At 36.7% G+C, this 18,056-nt stretch overlaps 1 protein-coding gene across 1 annotated transcript in view; it reads right to left on the bottom strand.

The window, feature by feature from the left end:
• Positions 1–9,421, bottom strand: part of mtnr1bb (melatonin receptor 1Bb) — a 167,217-nt gene extending 157,796 nt beyond the window's left edge. The window contains exon 1 of the mRNA XM_061962864.2: positions 8,690–9,421. Within this exon, the coding sequence (XP_061818848.1) occupies positions 8,690–8,894 (205 nt within the window). The 5' untranslated portion in view covers positions 8,895–9,421. The remainder of the gene's footprint in view (positions 1–8,689) is intronic.
• Between the last annotated feature and the right edge of the window lie 8,635 nt (positions 9,422–18,056).

The following is an 18,056-nucleotide window of genomic DNA, read 5'->3' as shown; positions in this document are numbered from 1 at the left end:
CAGAGTGGACCGACACCAGCAGATGACATGGCACCCAAAACCATCACTGATGGTGGAAACTTTACACTAGACTTCAGGCAACGTGGATCCTGTGCCTCTCCTGTCTTCCTCCAGACTCTGGGACCTCGATTTCCAAAGGAAATGCAAAATTTGCATGGTTGGGTGATGGTTTGGGGTGCCATGTCATCTGCTGGTGTCGGTCCACTCTGTTTCCTGAGATCCAGGGTCAACGCAGCCGTCTACCAGCAAGTTTTAGAGCACTTCATGCTTCCTGCTGCTGACCTGCTCTATGGAGATGGAGATTTCAAGTTCCAACAGGACTTGGCGCCTGCACACAGCGCAAAATCTACCCGTGCCTGGTTTACGGACCATGGTATTTCTGTTCTAAATTGGCCCGCCAACTCCCCTGACCTTAGCCCCATAGAAAATCTGTGGGGTATTGTGAAAAGGAAGATGCAGAATGCCAGACCCAAAAACGCAGAAGAGTTGAAGGCCACTATCAGAGCAACCTGGGCTCTCATAACACCTGAGCAGTGCCAGAAACTCATCCACTCCACGCCACGCCGCATTAACGCAGTAATTGAGGCAAAAGGAGCTCCAACCAAGTATTGAGTATTGTACATGCTCATATTTTTCATTTTCATACTTTTCAGTTGGCCAACATTTCTAAAAATCCCTTTTTTGTATTAGCCTTAAGTAATATTCTAATTTTGTGACACACGGAATTTTGGATTTTCATTTGTTGCCACTTCAAATCATCAAAATTAAATGAAATAAACATTTGAATGCATCAGTCCGTGTGCAATGAATAAATATAATGTACAAGTTACACCTTTTGAATGCAATTACTGAAATAAATCAAGTTTTTCAAAATATTCTAATTTACTGGCTTTTACCTGTATATGCACACTTATGTCATGGTTAATGTATGCAAACTTATGTCATGGCTAATATATGCAAACTTATGTCATGGTTAATACATGCAAACTTATGTCATGGTTAATATATGCAAACTTATGTCATGGTTAATGTATGCAAACTTATGTCATGGCTAATATATGCAAACTTATGTCATGTTAATATATGCACACTTATGTCATGGTTAATGTATGCAAACTTATGTCATGGTTAATATATGCAAACTTATGTCATGGTTAATATATGCAAACTTATGTCATGGTTAATATATGCAAACTTATGTCATGGTTAATGTATGCAAACTTATGTCATGGCTAATATATGCAAACTTATGTCATGTTAATATATGCACACTTATGTCATGGTTAATGTATGCAAACTTATGTCATGGCTAATATATGCAAACTTATGTCATGGTTAATATATGCAAACTTATGTCATGGTTAATATATGCAAACTTATGTCATGTTTAATATATGCACACTTATGTCATGGTTAATATATGTAAACTTATGTCATGGTTAATATATGCAAACTTATGTCATGGTTAATATATGCAAACTTATGTCATGTTAATATATGCAAACTTATGTCATAGTTAATATACGCAAACTTATGTCATGTTAATATATGCAAACTTATGTCATGTTAATATATGCAAACTCATGTCATGGTTAATATATGCAAACTTATGTCATGGTTAATATATGCAAACTTATGTCATGTTAATATATGCAGACTTATGTCATGTTAATATATGCAGACTTATGTCATGTTAATATATGCAAACTCATGTCATGGTTAATATATGCAAACTTATGTCATGTTTATATATGCAAACTTATGTCATGTTAATATATGCAAACTTATGTCATGGTTAATATACGCAAACTTATGTCATGTTAATATATGCAAACTTATGTCATGTTAATATATGCAAACTCATGTCATGGTTAATATATGCAAACTTATGTCATGTTAATATATGCAGACTTATGTCATGTTAATACATGCAAACTTATGTCATGGTTAATATATGCAAACTCATGTCATGGTTAATATATGCAAACTTATGTCATGGTTAATATATGCAAACTTATGTCATGGTTAATATACGCAAACTTATGTCATGTTAATATATGCAAACTTATGTCATGTTAATATATGCAAACTCATGTCATGGTTAATATATGCAAACTTATGTCATGTTTATATATGCAAACTTATGTCATGTTAATATATGCAGACTTATGTCATGTTAATACATGCAAACTTATGTCATGGTTAATATATGCAAACTTATGTCATGGTTAATATACGCAAACTTATGTCATGTTTATATATGCAAACTTATGTCATGTTAATATATGCAGACTTATGTCATGTTAATACATGCAAACTTATGTCATGGTTAATATATGCAAACTTATGTATGGTTAATATATGCAAACTTATGTCATGGTTAATATATGCAAACTTATGTCATGTTTAATATATGCACACTTATGTCATGGTTAATATATGCAAACTTATGTCATGTTAATATATGCAAACTTATGTCATGGTTAATATACGCAAACTTATGTCATGTTAATATATGCAAACTTATGTCATGTTAATATATGCAAACTTATGTCATGTTAATATATGCAAACTTATGTCATGTTAATATATGCAAACTCATGTCATGGTTAATATATGCAAACCAAAGATGTTAATGTTGTGATGTCGCTGACAATACAAGTTAGAATCACATTTAATACTTCATGCTGTCAACGGATTCCAATGTTTAACTGGGATTAATTGCATGTTTCTCATAATTAAGTCCTAATTAATCACACTTTCTCCCAGATTGGTTGTGGAATTTGTCTTCAATCTTGAACAAGTGTTCCTCAGACCAGGGGTTCTCAAACTTTTTTGTCGTCAAGTAGCGCCTCAGAAAACACTCAGCTCTTCAAGTGCCACCATATTGACCAACGTTAAAGCACAGTAGCGCAGTGGGCCTAAGTATTCATTAAAAACAAGGTCATTTTCAGCGGCCAACAAAGTGTTAGCTTTATGTTTGTTTAGCATTTCTTCCTTTCGAGCACTCCTCCTTTTGTTCCGCTTCCTGTTTTAGTTTGTTCTGCAGCGACTATTCTCCTCACCTGTCCCTGATTGCCAATCAGGAATGTTTACCTATCAGTGTGGTCCGCCTCCGGAACATGTTTCATTTTCCAGTTTATGCCAAAGTGTTTTGCAGATTCCCGAGTCGTGATGTCATTTTTCTACTGCCAAGTACCTTCTGTCTGCTCTTTGCCTACCGTCCCTGCATCTTGGAGTCACGCCCGGATGTTTGTAAAGAATGTGTTGCCGACGCTCACACAAAAAATATTGCTTTTAACGGATATGAGCGTAACTCGGAGTGCCCTCTTCATAACATATCTGATACATGGTCCCCATGTCCAACACCCTTAAAGGGACAGTGACGTACTTTTTTAATGACAGCATAGCAGATCAAATGATGGTTCAGTTTTTGGCAGTTCTTGTCAAATAGTGATGCCCGGGAACATGCTTTGTCATCCAACTTCACACAGGTGCTTTATCAGTATCATGCTTCAAAAAGCTGTGGTTAAAATGTGCTCATCAGAGCCATTAATCCTGACTTCATCATTTTGATTAAAAAATGTTTATTAATTGTTTTGTTCATTTCTGTTAAAATGTTGCTATTTTGGTGTGTTTTTTTGCCCTTTATGTAAATTTTTTTTTTAATGTATGGCAAACACAAAATATAATTTTTTATTTTATTTTTAAACTTGAATATTTGATGTGAAGTAACTACAGTCTTAAATATGGCAACAATTCATAACAACATTGATTTTGATTAATTAGTTTAGTTTTTTTTAGCAATTACTGTAAAAAAAAAAAAATCACACTAAAATTCTTGGAGATCCAAAAGGGTCCCACTCATAAAAGTGTTAAAAATAAGTCACACATATATATATATATATATATATATATATATATATATATATATATATATATATATATATACATATATATATATATATATATATATATATATATATATATATATATATATATATATATATATATATATATATATCCGTTGATTATAAATTTATACATTTTACTATTTTTTTCTTAGTTTTGCCCTTTTTGTCAAAGAAAACAATTTTTTATGGCAAACACAAAATATCCAATTTTTTGTTTGTTTTAAATATATATATATATATATATATATATATATATATATATATATATATATATATATATATATATATAATTTATAAATTTACACATTTTACAATTGTTTTCTTAGTTTTGACCTTTTTGTCAAAGAAAACAATTTTTTATGGCAAACACAAAATATCCAATTTTTTGTTTGTTTTAAATATATATATATATAATTTATAAATTTACACATTTTACAATTGTTTTCTTAGTTTTGGCCTTTTTGTCAAAGAAAACAATTTTTTATGGCAAACACAAAATATCCAATTTTTTGTTTGTTTTAAATATATATATATATATATATATATATATATATATATATATATATATATATATATATATATATATATATATATATATATAATTTATAAATTTACACATTTTACAATTGTTTTCTTAGTTTTGACCTTTTTGTCAAATCAATTTTTTTTTATGGCAAACACAAAATATCCAATATTTTTCCCCTCAAAAAAATGTTTTAAACTTCAATAATTTGATGTGAAGTAGTTAGGGTCTTAAATATGTCAATAATTCATAACAACAATGATTTTATTTAATTATATTTGTTGGGCAATTGCTGTAAAAAAAAATATCACACTAAAATTATTGGGGATCCAAAAGGGTCCCACTCATAAAAGTATTAAAAATAAGTCATATATATATATATATATATACATTTTACTTTTTTTTCTTAGCTTTGCCCTTTTTGTCAAAGAAAAACATTTTTTATGGCAAACACAAAATATCCAATATTTTTCCCCTCAAAAAATGTTTTAAACTGCAATAATTTCATGTGAAGTAGTTAGGGTCTTAATTATGTCAATAATTCATAATAACAATGATTTTATTTAATTATAATTTTTTGAGCAATTGCTGTAAAAAAAAATATCACACTAAAATTATTGGGGATTCAAAAGGGTCCCACTCATGAAAGTTTAAAAATAAGTCCCACATTTTTTTTTTTTTTTTTTTTAACTTTTAACACTCAAGTCTCTAAATCAACCTAAGATCTATATATCCGTTGATTATAAATGTATATACCTTAATTTCTTTTTTTCTTGGTTTTGCCCTTTTTGTCAAAAAAAATAATTTTTATGACAAACACAAAATATCCAATATTTTTCCCCAAAAGAATATTTTAAACTTGAATATTTGATGTGAAGTAATTAGTCTTAAATATGTCAACAATTCATAACAACATTGATTCATTATTTTTATTGTACTTTTTTTTTTTTGCAATGACCGTAAAAAAAACCACACTAAAATTATTGGGAATCCAAAAGGGTCCCACTAATAAAAGTGTTAAAAATAAGTCTTTTTTTTTTTTTTCCAGATCTATCTGTTTATTATTAATGTTTACTATTATTTGCTTGATTTGGCTCTATTCTTCATGGGAAACAATATCCAAAATTTTGCCTAAAATATATTTCGAAGTGGAATATTTGATGTAAAGTAATTAAAGCCTTGGTTTTTGCCCTTTTTGTCAAAGAAAATATGTTTATGGCAAATACAAAATATCCAATATTTAGAGCAATGGCTCTCAAAAAATGCACTCTAAAATTCTTGGGGATCCTAAACGGTGCCACTCATAACAGTATTACAAATAAGCCATACATTTTTTTTTTTTACTTTTAACGCTTAAGTCTGTAGATCAACCTAAGATCTATATATCCGTTGATTATAAATGTATTAATTTTACTATTTTTTTCTTGGTTATTGCCCATTTTGTCAAAGAAAAACATTTTTTATGGCTAACACAAAATATCCAATGGTTTTTTCCCACTTTGAAATATTTGATGTGAAGTAATTAGAGTCTTAAATAGGTCAATAATTCATAACAACATTAATTTTTTTATTAATTTTTTTTTTATTATTATATTTTTTAGCAATGGCCTTAAAAAATACACTAAAATTCTTGGGGATCCAAAAGGTTCCCACTCATAAAAGTATTACAAATAGATCATACTTCTTTTTTTTTATTTAATTTTTTTAAATTTTTAAGCTTAAGTCTGTAGATAAAAAAGAAAAAAATAGTAAAATGTATACATTTATAATCAATGGATATATATATATATATATATATATATATATATATATATATATATATATATATATATATATATATATATATATATATATATATATATATATACATACATATATATATATATATATATATATATATATATATATATATATATATATATATATATATATATATATATATATATATGTGTATATATATATATATATATATATATATATATATATATATATATATATATATATATATATATATATATATATATATATATATATATATATATATATATAATGTATACACTTTACTATTTTTTTCTTGGTTTTTGCCCTTTTTGTCAAAGAAAATATTTTTTATGGCAAACACAAAATATCCATTATTTAGAGTGATGGCTCTTAAAAAGATTGCACTTAAGTTCTTTGGGATCCAAAAGGGTCACACTCATAAAAGTATTAAAAACAAGTCAATTTTTTTTTATTTTTTTTTTACTTTTAATGCTTTAGTCTCTAGATCATGGGTGTCAAACTCTGGCCCACGGGCCAAATTTGGCCCGCCACTTGGCCCTTGAGGCGATATCAAACTAACACTAAAGCTAGTCCGCCGATTATATATTGCTAATCCCAATACTTGCCAACCCTCCCGGGACTCTTCCAAACTTCAGCGCCCCTCCCGAAAATCGTCAGGTCTGCTTTTCAGCCAGTCCAACAAGTGCTGGCCCAGTCACATAACATGTGCGGCTTCTGCACGCACACACAATTGAATGCAATGCATACTTCATCAACAGCGATACAGGTCACGCTGAGGGTGCCAGTATAACAAACTTTAACACTGTTAGAAATATACGCCACACTGTGAATCCACACCAAACAAGTATGACAAACACATTTCGGGAGAACATCCGCACAGTAACACAACATAAACACAACAGAACAAATACCCAGAACCCTTTGCAGCACTAACTCTTCCGGGACGCGACAAGGTGTCTGTGTGTGTGTGTGTGTGTGTGGGGGGGGGGGGGTTTGGTGGTAGCGGGGGTGTATTTTGCAGTGCATTTAAGGCACGCCCCCAAGACTGTGGCCTGGGTGGACATAATAATAATGACTGATGAACACCTCCGTTCGATAATGAAGGTTGCCTCAGCTCAAAGCCTGAGCCCCGACATTAATGAACTAGCATCCAAGAAAAGATGTCAGGTATCTGGCTTGGGCACATCAGATTAGATCAGTGTGTTGCAAACTGAGCAGTTTAAAGTCCTGAATGGTTGGTTTATTCATTGTTATTTTATTTTCTAATTCATTAGCCTGTGGAAAAAGTTAATGTTGATATTTAAAATATGCATTCAATTTTTATTGAAATTATATTTGATATGCCATTGATATTTTTTTAATTATTATTATTATTATTTGAAACTGGATTTTGCATGTCACTGTAAAGTTATATAAGCCTTGCTTGTTCAATATTAAATGCAAAACTTGTTTGGGTCCCTATTAAAAGGTTCATTTGTTCAACCTTGGCCCGCGGCTTTGTTCAGTTTTACATTTTGGCCCACTCTGTATTTGAGTTTGACACCCCTGCTCCAGATCAACCTAAGATCTATATATCAGTTGATTATAAATGTAGATTTTTAGCAATGCCAGGTTTTTTTTATTTTATTTTTTTAAATCACACTAAAATTCTCGGGGATCCAAAAGGGTCCCACTCATAAGTCATACATTTAAAAAAAGAAAATGTAACACTTAAGTCTCTAGATCAACTTAAGATCTATATATGTGTTGATTATAAATGTATACATTTTCTAAGGCAAACACAAAATATTAAAAAAAAAGATTGCCCAAAATATTTCAAAGTGGAATATTGGATGTGAAGTAACTTCAATAATTTATAACAACATTCATTCATTATTATAATTTTTTTAATTTTTAGAAATGGCTTTAAAAATACACTAAAATTATCGGGTCCCGCTAATTAAAGTATTAAAAATAATATATATTATTATTTATTTTGTCAAAAAATAAATAAATAAAAATAAAAAAATATATATATTTATCCAAAAATGTGCCCAAAATATATTTCAAATGGAATATTTGATGTAAAGTAATTAGAGCCTTAAATGTGTCAACAATGCATATCAACATTGATTTTGATTCATTATTATTTTTCAAACTACAGTTTTAAATAAATAAATAAAAAACAGCCTTCATTATTAGAGTCAATATTGCAACTTTTTCTTGTCACATTTCATCTTTTATTCCACTTTTAAATGTTTTTTTTTTTTTTTTTTTTTTGTAATAGTATTTTTAGGGGCCGTTAAAAAAATGGCCCCCGGGCCTCACTTGGGACAACCCCTGAATTTAAAGACCCCCCGGAAGTTTTGCTGAAAGTGTCACCTTCTAATTTCACCACCAAACACACTGACTCTGAACCATTCCACTTCTTGCGTGAATAAGAACCCACGACTCGAGTACTCGTCACGTGGTGCATGCACGCGGGACTCACCGGAGTTCCTCAGCTTCCGGTTGCGGAAGACGGAGATGATGACGAGCAGGTTGCCCAGCACGTCCACCACCGTGGTGAAGATCAGCACGCTGGCCAGGATGCCGATGACCCACGCGGGCCGGCCGCCGCTCTCCTCCGCGGCCAGCGTCCGCGGCTCCGCCGTGCGGTTGCCGCGGAGGAGCAGCGCGTGCAGCGTGTCCGGCATGGCGCGCCCTCACTGGCCGCCGAGCGGGCGCGGCGCCCGGCGCGCTCCGCCTCCCTCCGTGGGTCCGGAGCGGAGCATCGATTATTAGCAGTCTTTTTTTTTTTTTTTTTTTTTTTTTTCCCCCCAACGATGATCGCTGTTATCGTGGCGTGGAGGCGACGTGACCTACATAAAGTTACACGATCTTTCTTGGTGTTCGCGCGGGAAGTCTCCCGCGAAAAGTCCCCCCCGGGAGGGGAGCTGGTGTCCGGGCTGCTCAGCAGATGTGGGCGTGGGGGTGCGGGTGTGGGGCGCTCCTCTCGCCGTTGCCGCTCGCGTGTTTTTGTGCCAAAACGTGCCAAATGCGTCTTCTCGTGAGGGAAATACAAAAACAGCCGGGAAACGTCTCGCGTGGAGCATCCACTGCTGCAACGCACGCGCCTCCATGCCTGCGCGATCCCGGAGGAGCATCCCCCCTCCCCCTACACACACACACACACTACTCGTGCACGTGCACGCGCACACTCCCCCCTGTGAGGCGCGCAGCGTGGAGGTATACCCCTGCGCGTAACACTTTTACACATCACCTCCCACGCCCTTTATATTCTCTCTCTCTCTCTCTCTCTCTCTCTCCATCTCCCGGCATGCACAGCGAAGCCAACATCAGCCCACGTTATAACCCACGGGCCAAATGGAGCTCATTAATGGCACGAGTTCCGTTCAAACGCATCTTTTGCAGCACATTGATAAAAAAAAACGCAGCAGATACGTTTTTCAAAATAAGAGCGCTCTGTTTAAACGCATCTTTTGCAGCACATTCATAAACATGTAAACATAGACGATCTTTGATGGGATTTTTTTTATTTTTTTTTATTTTTGGGTTGTTTTTTTTTAAATAAGAGCGCTCTGTCGTTTAATTAAGCGTGTCCATATTGATGTCAATCTTAGGACAACTCCCCCACATGATTTGATTAGGATTCTCGGGATGATGATTCCGTACAGAATCGATTCTTGCAATATATGATAATAAAAACACTTTTTAAAGCAGGTCTTGGGTGTGAAAGTGGACTAAAAGTGCAAACAGGTTAAATGTAAAAAAAACAAAGTGGACTAAAAGAGCAAACAGGTGAAATGTAAAAAAAGAAAGAAAAAAAAGAAAAGTGGCCTAAAAAAGCAAACAGGTGAAATGTAAAAAAAAAAAAAAAGAAAAAAAAAAAAAGTGGAATAAAAGAGCTAACAGGTGAAATGTGAAAAAAAAAACTGGATTAAAAGAGCAAACAGGTAAAATATGTATTTAAAAAGAAGTGGACTAAAAGAGCAAACAGGTGAAATGTAAAAAAAAAAAAAAAAAAAAAAAAAAAAAAAAAGTGGACTAAAAGAGCAAACAGGTGAAATGTAACAAAAAAAGTGGACTAAAAGAGCAAACAGGTGAAATGTAAAAAAAGAAAAAAAGTGGACTAAAAGAGTAAATGTGAAAAAAAAGGGGGTCTAACAGAGCAAACAGGTGAAATGTAAAAAAAAGAAAAGAAAAGTGGACTAAAAGAGCAAACAGGTGAAATGTAAAAAAGAAGTGGAATAAAAAAGCAGACAGGTGAAATATATATATAAAAAAAAGTGGACTAAAAGAGCAAACAGGTGAAATGTAAAAAATAAAAAATAAAAAAGTGGACTAAAAGAGCAAACAGGTGAAATGTAAACAATTCAAAAAAGTGGACTAAAAAAGTAAATGTGGAAAAAAAAGTGACTAAAATAGCAAACAGGTGAAATGTAACAAAAAAGTGGACTAAAAGAGCAAACAGGTGAAATGTAACAAAAAAGTGGAATACAAGAGCAAACAGGTGAAATGTAAAAAATACAAAATAAAAAAGTGGACTAAAAGAGCAAACAGGTGAAATGTAAACAATTCAAAAAAGTGGACTAAAAGAGTAAATGTGGAAAAAAAGTGACTAAAATAGCAAACAGGTGAAATGTAACAAAAAAGTGGACTAAAAGAGCAAACAGGTGAAATGTAACAAAAAAGTGGAATACAAGAGCAAACAGGTGAAATGTAAAAAATAAAAAATAAAGTGGACTAAAAGAGTAAATGTGAAAAAAAAGGGGACTAAAAGAGCAAACAGGTGAAATGTAAAAAAAGAAAAAAAAAGAAAAGTGGCCTAAAAGAGCAAACAGGTGATATGTAAAAAAAAAAAAAAAAAAAAAGAAGTGGAATAAAAGAGCAAACAGGTGAAATGTAACAAAAAAAAGTGGAATAATAGAGCAAACAGGTGAAATGTAAAGAAAAATTAAAAAAAATGGAATGGAATAAAATAGCAAACAGGTGAAATGTAACAAAAGAAAAAAAAATGGAAACAGGTAAAATGTAACAATAGGGAAAAAAATGGAATGGAATAAAAGAGCTAACAGGTGAAAAGTTAAAAAAAAAAAAAAGAAAAGTTGAATAAAAGAGCAAACAGGTGAAATGTAAAAAAAAAAAAAAAGTGGACTAAAAGAGCAAACAGGTTAAATGTAAGGTTTAAAAAAAAAAAAAACGTGGACTAAAAGGGCATACAGGTGAAATGTAAAAAAATAAAAATAAAAGTGGACTAAAAGAGCAAACAGGTGAAATGTAAAAAAAACAAAAAAAAGTGGAATAAAAGAGCAAACAGGTGAAATGTAAAAAAAAAAAAGAAAAAAAAGAGGACTAAAAGAGCAAACAGGTGAAATGTAACAAGAAAAAGTTGCAAGGTTGAATATTACATATTTTGTGTTTTTTTGCCATAAAAAACAGTTTTTTGACAAAAAGGGCAAACAGCATAAAGAAACTTTTGAAAAGAGGTTACAGGTTTCAAAAGCAGGTCTTGGATGTCGGCGTATATGCGCAGTGACTTAGTGCAGAGGGTGTCCAAAGAGCGGCCCGCAACTAATGTTTTAGCCACATCATTTAATGTAGCCTGCCACATCATTTAAGGTGGCCCTACCACATCATTTAAGGTAGCCCCGCCACATCATTCAGGTGGCTATCAACATCATTTAAAGTGGCTTGCCACATCATGTAAGGTAGCCCGCCACTTCATTTAATGTGGCCCGCTAGTTTCATTTAAGTTGGCTTGCCACATCATGTAAGGTAGCCCACCACTTAATTTAAAGTGGCCTGCTATTTTCAATTAATGTGGCCTGCAATTTTTCGTTTAAGGTGGCTTGCCACATCATGTAAGGTAGCCCACCACTTCATTTAATGTGGCCTGCAATTTTCATTTAATGTGGCTTGCCACATCATGTAAGGTAGACTAAAAGAGCAAACAGGTGAAATGTAACAAAAAAGTGGACTAAAAGAGCAAACAGGTGAAATGTAAAAAAAAGAAAAAAAGTGGACTAAAAGAGTAAATGTGAAAAAAAAGGGGGTCTACAGAGCAAACAGGTGAAATGTAAAAAAAAGAAAAGAAAAGTGGACTAAAAGAGCAAACAGGTGAAATGTAAAAAAGAAGTGGAATAAAAAAGCAGACAGGTGAAATATATTTAAAAAAAAGTGGACTAAAAAAGCAAACAGGTGAAATGTAAAAAATAAAAAATAAAAAAGTGGACTAAAAGAGCAAACAGGTGAAATGTAAACAATTCAAAAAAGTGGACTAAAAGAGTAAATGTGGAAAAAAAGTGACTAAAATGGCAAACAGGTGAAATGTAACAAAAAAGTGGACTAAAAGAGCAAACAGGTGAAATGTAACAAAAAAGTGGAATACAAGAGCAAACAGGTGAAATGTAAAACAAAAAAAAAAAAAAAAGTGGACTAAAAGAGTAAATGTGGAAAAAAAAGGGACTAAAAGAGCAAACAGGTGAAATGTAAAAAAAGAAAAAAAAAGAAAAGTGGTCTAAAAGAGCAAACAGGTGATATGTAAAAAAAAAAAAAAAAAAAAAAAGATGTGGAATAAAAGAGCAAACAGGTGAAATGTAACAAAAAAAAGTGGAATAATAGAGCAAACAGGTGAAATGTAAAGAAAAATTTAAAAAAAAATGGAATGGAATAAATTAGCAAACAGGTGAAATGTAACAAAAGAAAAAAAATGGAATGGAATAAAAGAGCAAACAGGTTAAATGTAACAATAGGAAAAAAAATGGAATGGAATAAAAGAGCTAACAGGTGAAATGTAAAAAAAAAAAAAGTCGACTAAAAGAGCAAACAGGTTAAATGTAAAAAAAAATAAAAAAAAAGTGGACTAAAAGAGCAAACAGGTGAAATGTAAAAAAAATTAAATAAAAGTGGACAAAAAGAGCAAACAGGTGAAATGTAAAAAAAACAAAAAAAAGTGGAATAAAAGAGCAAACAGGTGAAATGTAAAAAAGAAAAAGAAAAAAAAGAGGACTAAAAGAGCAAACAGGTGAAATGTAAAAAAAAATTAAATAAAAGTGGACAAAAAGAGCAAACAGGTGAAATGTAAAAAAACCAAAAAAAAGTGGAATAAAAGAGCAAACAGGTGAAATGTAAAAAAGAAAAAGAAAAAAAAGAGGACTAAAAGAGCAAACAGGTGAAATGTAACAAGAAAAAGTTGCAAGGCTGAATATTACATATTTTGTGTTTTTTGCCATAAAAAACAGGTTTTTGACAAAAAGGGCAAACAGCATAAACAAACTTTAGAAAAGAGGTTACAGGTTTCAAAAGCAGGTCTTGGATGTCAGCGTTTATGCGCAGTGACTTAGTGCAGAGGGTGTCCAAAGTGCGGCCCGCAACTAATGTTTTAGCCACATCATTTAATGTAGCCTGCCACTTCATTTAAGGTGACCCCGCCACGTCATTCAGGTGGCTATCAACATCATTTAAAGTGGCTTGCCACATCATGTAAGGTAGCCCGCCACTTCATTTAATGTGGCCCGCTAGTTTCATTTAATTTGGCTTGCCACATCATGTAAGGTAGCCCACCACTTAATTTAAGGTGGCCTGCTATTTTCAATTAATGTGGCCTGCAATTTTCGTTTAAGGTGGCTTGCCACATCATGTAAGGTAGCCCACCACATCATTTAATATGGCCTGCAATTTTCATTTAATGTGGCTTGCCACATCATGTAAGGTAGCCCACCACATCATTTAATGTGGCCTGCTATTGTCATTGCTGCGATGACCGCTGACGTTTCTGTCCGAACGAACAATCTTTGTGCGCGCCGTCGTCACCGCCGCTTGTAACGACGGCGTCCCGCGGCGTGAGCCTGTCCAGACGCAGGACCGCGCCGGCCGTCCTCCGTCTTGTCCGCCGGACGTGTGTGCGCCGCCGATAATCCCCCGCGTTGACACATTGAGGCCGCCGTCCTGCTTTGAACCCTCGCTCCGACGGTCCCGCCCCCCTGCAGGGCGAGGAGCCATGAAAGAAATCTAGCGTCAGCCTCCTTGGCCTGATGTGAGGAACGAGGAGTGGGACACACACACACACACACACACACACACACACACACACACACACACACACACACACACACACACACACATGGTGAACAAAATAGCGGTAATTCTGCCCGTAAAGCGAATGGCGGCGAGTGGCGGCGAGTGGCGTGCGTCACTGGCCTGCTGGGATCAATCGGCGCGGCGCTGATGCAATTTTCCCGCCCTGAATGAGCTTTTCAATAACCACGCCAGAGAATGATCCGGAACACCAGCCAACGATTTGGACCGCCGTTATCTCGCCGACATTTGTCAAGTCGCCGGACGCTGCGACGGACACCCCCACCACCTTTGACCCCGCCCGCCATCTTGGTTCACGTTCTGGCAAAAAAAAATGCCCCAGCGCTGGTAGGAGCACGCCACACAGAGTTGTGTGAGAGTAGCCCGTGTGCAGCCGGTTTGCCGGCAGATTTAGCGTCGGCCAACGCGGCAAAAGTGAGCAGAGAGGCGGTCGTGTCATTGGAGGGGAATTTGGCATAAGGAGTACATTACCTGTCCGTATATGGATGGATGTGTTGGATGTGTGGTCAGTATTGATGAATGGATGGATGAATTGGAGGTATTGATGGATAGGTGTGAGGATGGATGGATGGTTGGATGTTGGTCATGGATTGATGTGTTGGTGGAGGAGTTGGTCAGGATGGATGGATGGATGGATTATGCATGAGTGTGGGTATATAAGTGGATATGTGGTTGGATGGATTAGGGAAATGGATGGATGGGTATGGTTGTATGAATGGGTGTATGTCACTTGGTAGATGGATGTATGGATGGGTTGTTGGTTGGGTGGCTCGGTGGATGTTGGTCCATGGATGGATGTGGGCATGGGTGGACGGATTGGGTGTATTGATGGGTGGATGGAAGGGTGGGTTGGATGTATGAATGGGTGGATGTCGGTTAGTGGATGGATGTGTGCATGAATGGATGGATTGGTTGTATTGATGGATGAATGGAAGGGTGGGTTGGATGTATGAATGGGTGGATGTTGGTCAATGGATGGATGTGTGCATGGGTGGATGGATTGGGAGTTATTGTTGGATGGCTGGGTGGGTGGGTGGGTATGTATGTATGAATGGGTGGATGTCGGTCAGTGGGTGGAGGTGTGCATGAATGGATGAATTGGGTGTATTGATGGAAGGGTGGAAGGGTGGGTTGGATGTATGAATGGGTGGATGTTGGGCAATGGATGGATGTGTGCATGGGTGGATGGATTGGGAGTTATTGTTGGATGGCTGGGTGGGTGGGTGGGTGGGTATGTATGTATGAATGGGTGGATGTCGGTCAGTGGGTGGATGTGTGCATGAATGGATGAATTGGGTGGATGGATGGAAGGGTGGGTTGGATGTATGAATGGGTGGATGTTGGGCAATGGATGGATGTGTGCATGGGTGGATAGATTGGGGGTTATTGGTGGATGGTTGGGTGGGTGGGTATGTATGTATGAATGGGTGGATGTTGGTCAGTGGGTGGATGTGTGCAGATATCGGTCAGTGGGTGGATGTGTGCATGAATGGATGGATTGGGTGTATTGATGGTTGGATGGAAGGGTGGGTTAGATGTATGAATGGGTGGATGTTGGGCAATGGATGGATATGTGCATGAGTGGATGGATTGGGGGTTATTGGTGGGTGGGTGGGTTGGATGTATGAATGGGTGGATGTTGGTCAATGGATGGATGTGTGCATGGGTGGGTGGATTGGGGGTTATTGTTGGATGGTTGGGTGGATGGGTATGTATGTATGAATGGGTGGATGTCGGTCAGTGGGTGGATGTGTGCAGATATCGGTCAGTGGGTGAATGTGTGCATGGGTGGACGGATTGGGTGTATTGATGGATGGATGGATGGAAGGGTGGGTGGGTGGGTTGGATGTAAGAATGGGTGGATGTCTGTCAGTGGATGGATGTGTGCTTGAATGGATGGATTGGGTGTATTGATGGATGGATGGAAGGGTGGGTTGGATGTATGGATGGGTGGATGTTGGGCAATGGATGGATGTGTGCAGATATCGGTCAGTGGATGGATGTGTGCATGAATGGATGGATTGGGTGTATTGATGGATGGATGGAAGGGTGGGTTGGATGTATGGATGGGTGGATGTTGGGCAATGGATGGATGTGTGCATGGGTGGATGGATTGGGGGTTATTGGTGGATGGTTGGGTGGGTGGGTTGGATGTATGAATGGGTGGATGTCGGTCAGTGGATGGATGTGTGCATGAATGGATGACTTGGGTGTATTGATGGAAGGGTGGGTGGGTTGGATGTATGAATGGGTGGATGTTGGTCAGTGGATGGATGTGTTCATGAATTGATGTATTGGATGTATTGATGGATGGATGGAAGGGTGGGTGGGTGGGTTGGATGTATGAATGGGTGGATGTCTGTCAGTGGATGTATGTGTGCATAAATGGATGGATTGGGTGTATTGATGGATGGATGGAAGGGTGGGTTGGATGTATGAATGGGTGGATGTCGGTCAATGGGTGGATGCGTGCATGGGTGGATGGATTGGGGGTTATTGGTGGATGGTTGGGAGGTTGGATGTATGAATAGGTGGATGTCGGTCGGTAGATGCATGGATGGATGGATGCATGGGTAGATGGATGGGTGTTGGTGGGTGGGCGGATGGATGGATGAATAGGAGGTATTGATGGATATGTGTGAAGATGGTTGGATGTTGGTCATTGATGTGTTGGTGGATGAGTTCGTCAGGATGAATAGATGGCTGGATTATGAATGGGTGTGGATATATAGATGGATATGTGGTTGGATGGATTGGGGAAATGGATGGATGGGTATGGTCGTATGAATGGGTGTATGTCACCTGGTAGATGGATGTATGGATGGGTTGTTGGTTGGAGTATATTGATGGGTGGCTCGGTGGATGTTGGTCCATGGATGGATGTGGGCATGGGTGGATGGATTGGGTGTATTGATGGATGGATGGAAGGGTGGGTGGGTGGTTTGGATGTAAGAATGGGTGGATGTCTGTCAGTGGATGGATGTGTGCATGAATGGATGGATTAGGTGTACTGATGGATGGATGGAAGGGTGGGTGGGTTGGATGTATGAATGGGTAGATGTCGGTCAGTGGATGGATGTGTGCATGAATGGATGGATTGGGTGTATTGATGGATGGATGGAAGGGTGGGTAGGTTGGATGTATGAATGGGTAGATGTCGGTCAGTGGATGGATGTGTGCATGAATGGATGGATTGGGTGTATTGATGGATGGATGGAAGGGTGGGTAGGTTGGATGTATGAATGGGTGGATGTCGGTCAGTGGATGGATGTGTGCATGAATGGATGGATTGGGTGTATTGATGGATGGATGGAAGGGTGGGTAGGTTGGATGTATGAATGGGTAGATGTCGGTCAGTGGATGGATGTGTGCATGAATGGATGGATTGGGTGTATTGATGATGGATGGAAGGGTGGGTGGGTGGATTGTATGCATGGATAGGTGGAGGCCGGTCAGTGGATGCATGTGTGCATGGATGGATGGATGCATGGGTAGATGGATGGGTGTTGGTGGGTGGGCGGATGGATGAATAAGAGGTATTGATGGATAGGTCTAAGGATTGTGGACAGAGGTATTGATGGATAGGTCTAAGGATTGTTGGATGTTAATCATGGATTGATGTGTTGGTGGAGGAGTTGGTCAGGACGGATGGATGGATGGATTATGCATGGGTGTGGGTATATAGATGGATATGTGGTTGGATGGATTAGGTAAATGGATGGATGGTGTGTTCGTATGAATGGGTGTATGTCACTTGG

The sequence above is a fragment of the Nerophis lumbriciformis genome, linkage group LG09 (genome assembly GCF_033978685.3).
Source record: "Nerophis lumbriciformis linkage group LG09, RoL_Nlum_v2.1, whole genome shotgun sequence".
NCBI classification, from domain to species: Eukaryota; Metazoa; Chordata; class Actinopteri; order Syngnathiformes; family Syngnathidae; genus Nerophis; species Nerophis lumbriciformis.
The sequence above is the reverse complement of the archived record's forward strand: the minus strand, read 5'-3'. Positions and strand labels throughout refer to the sequence as shown.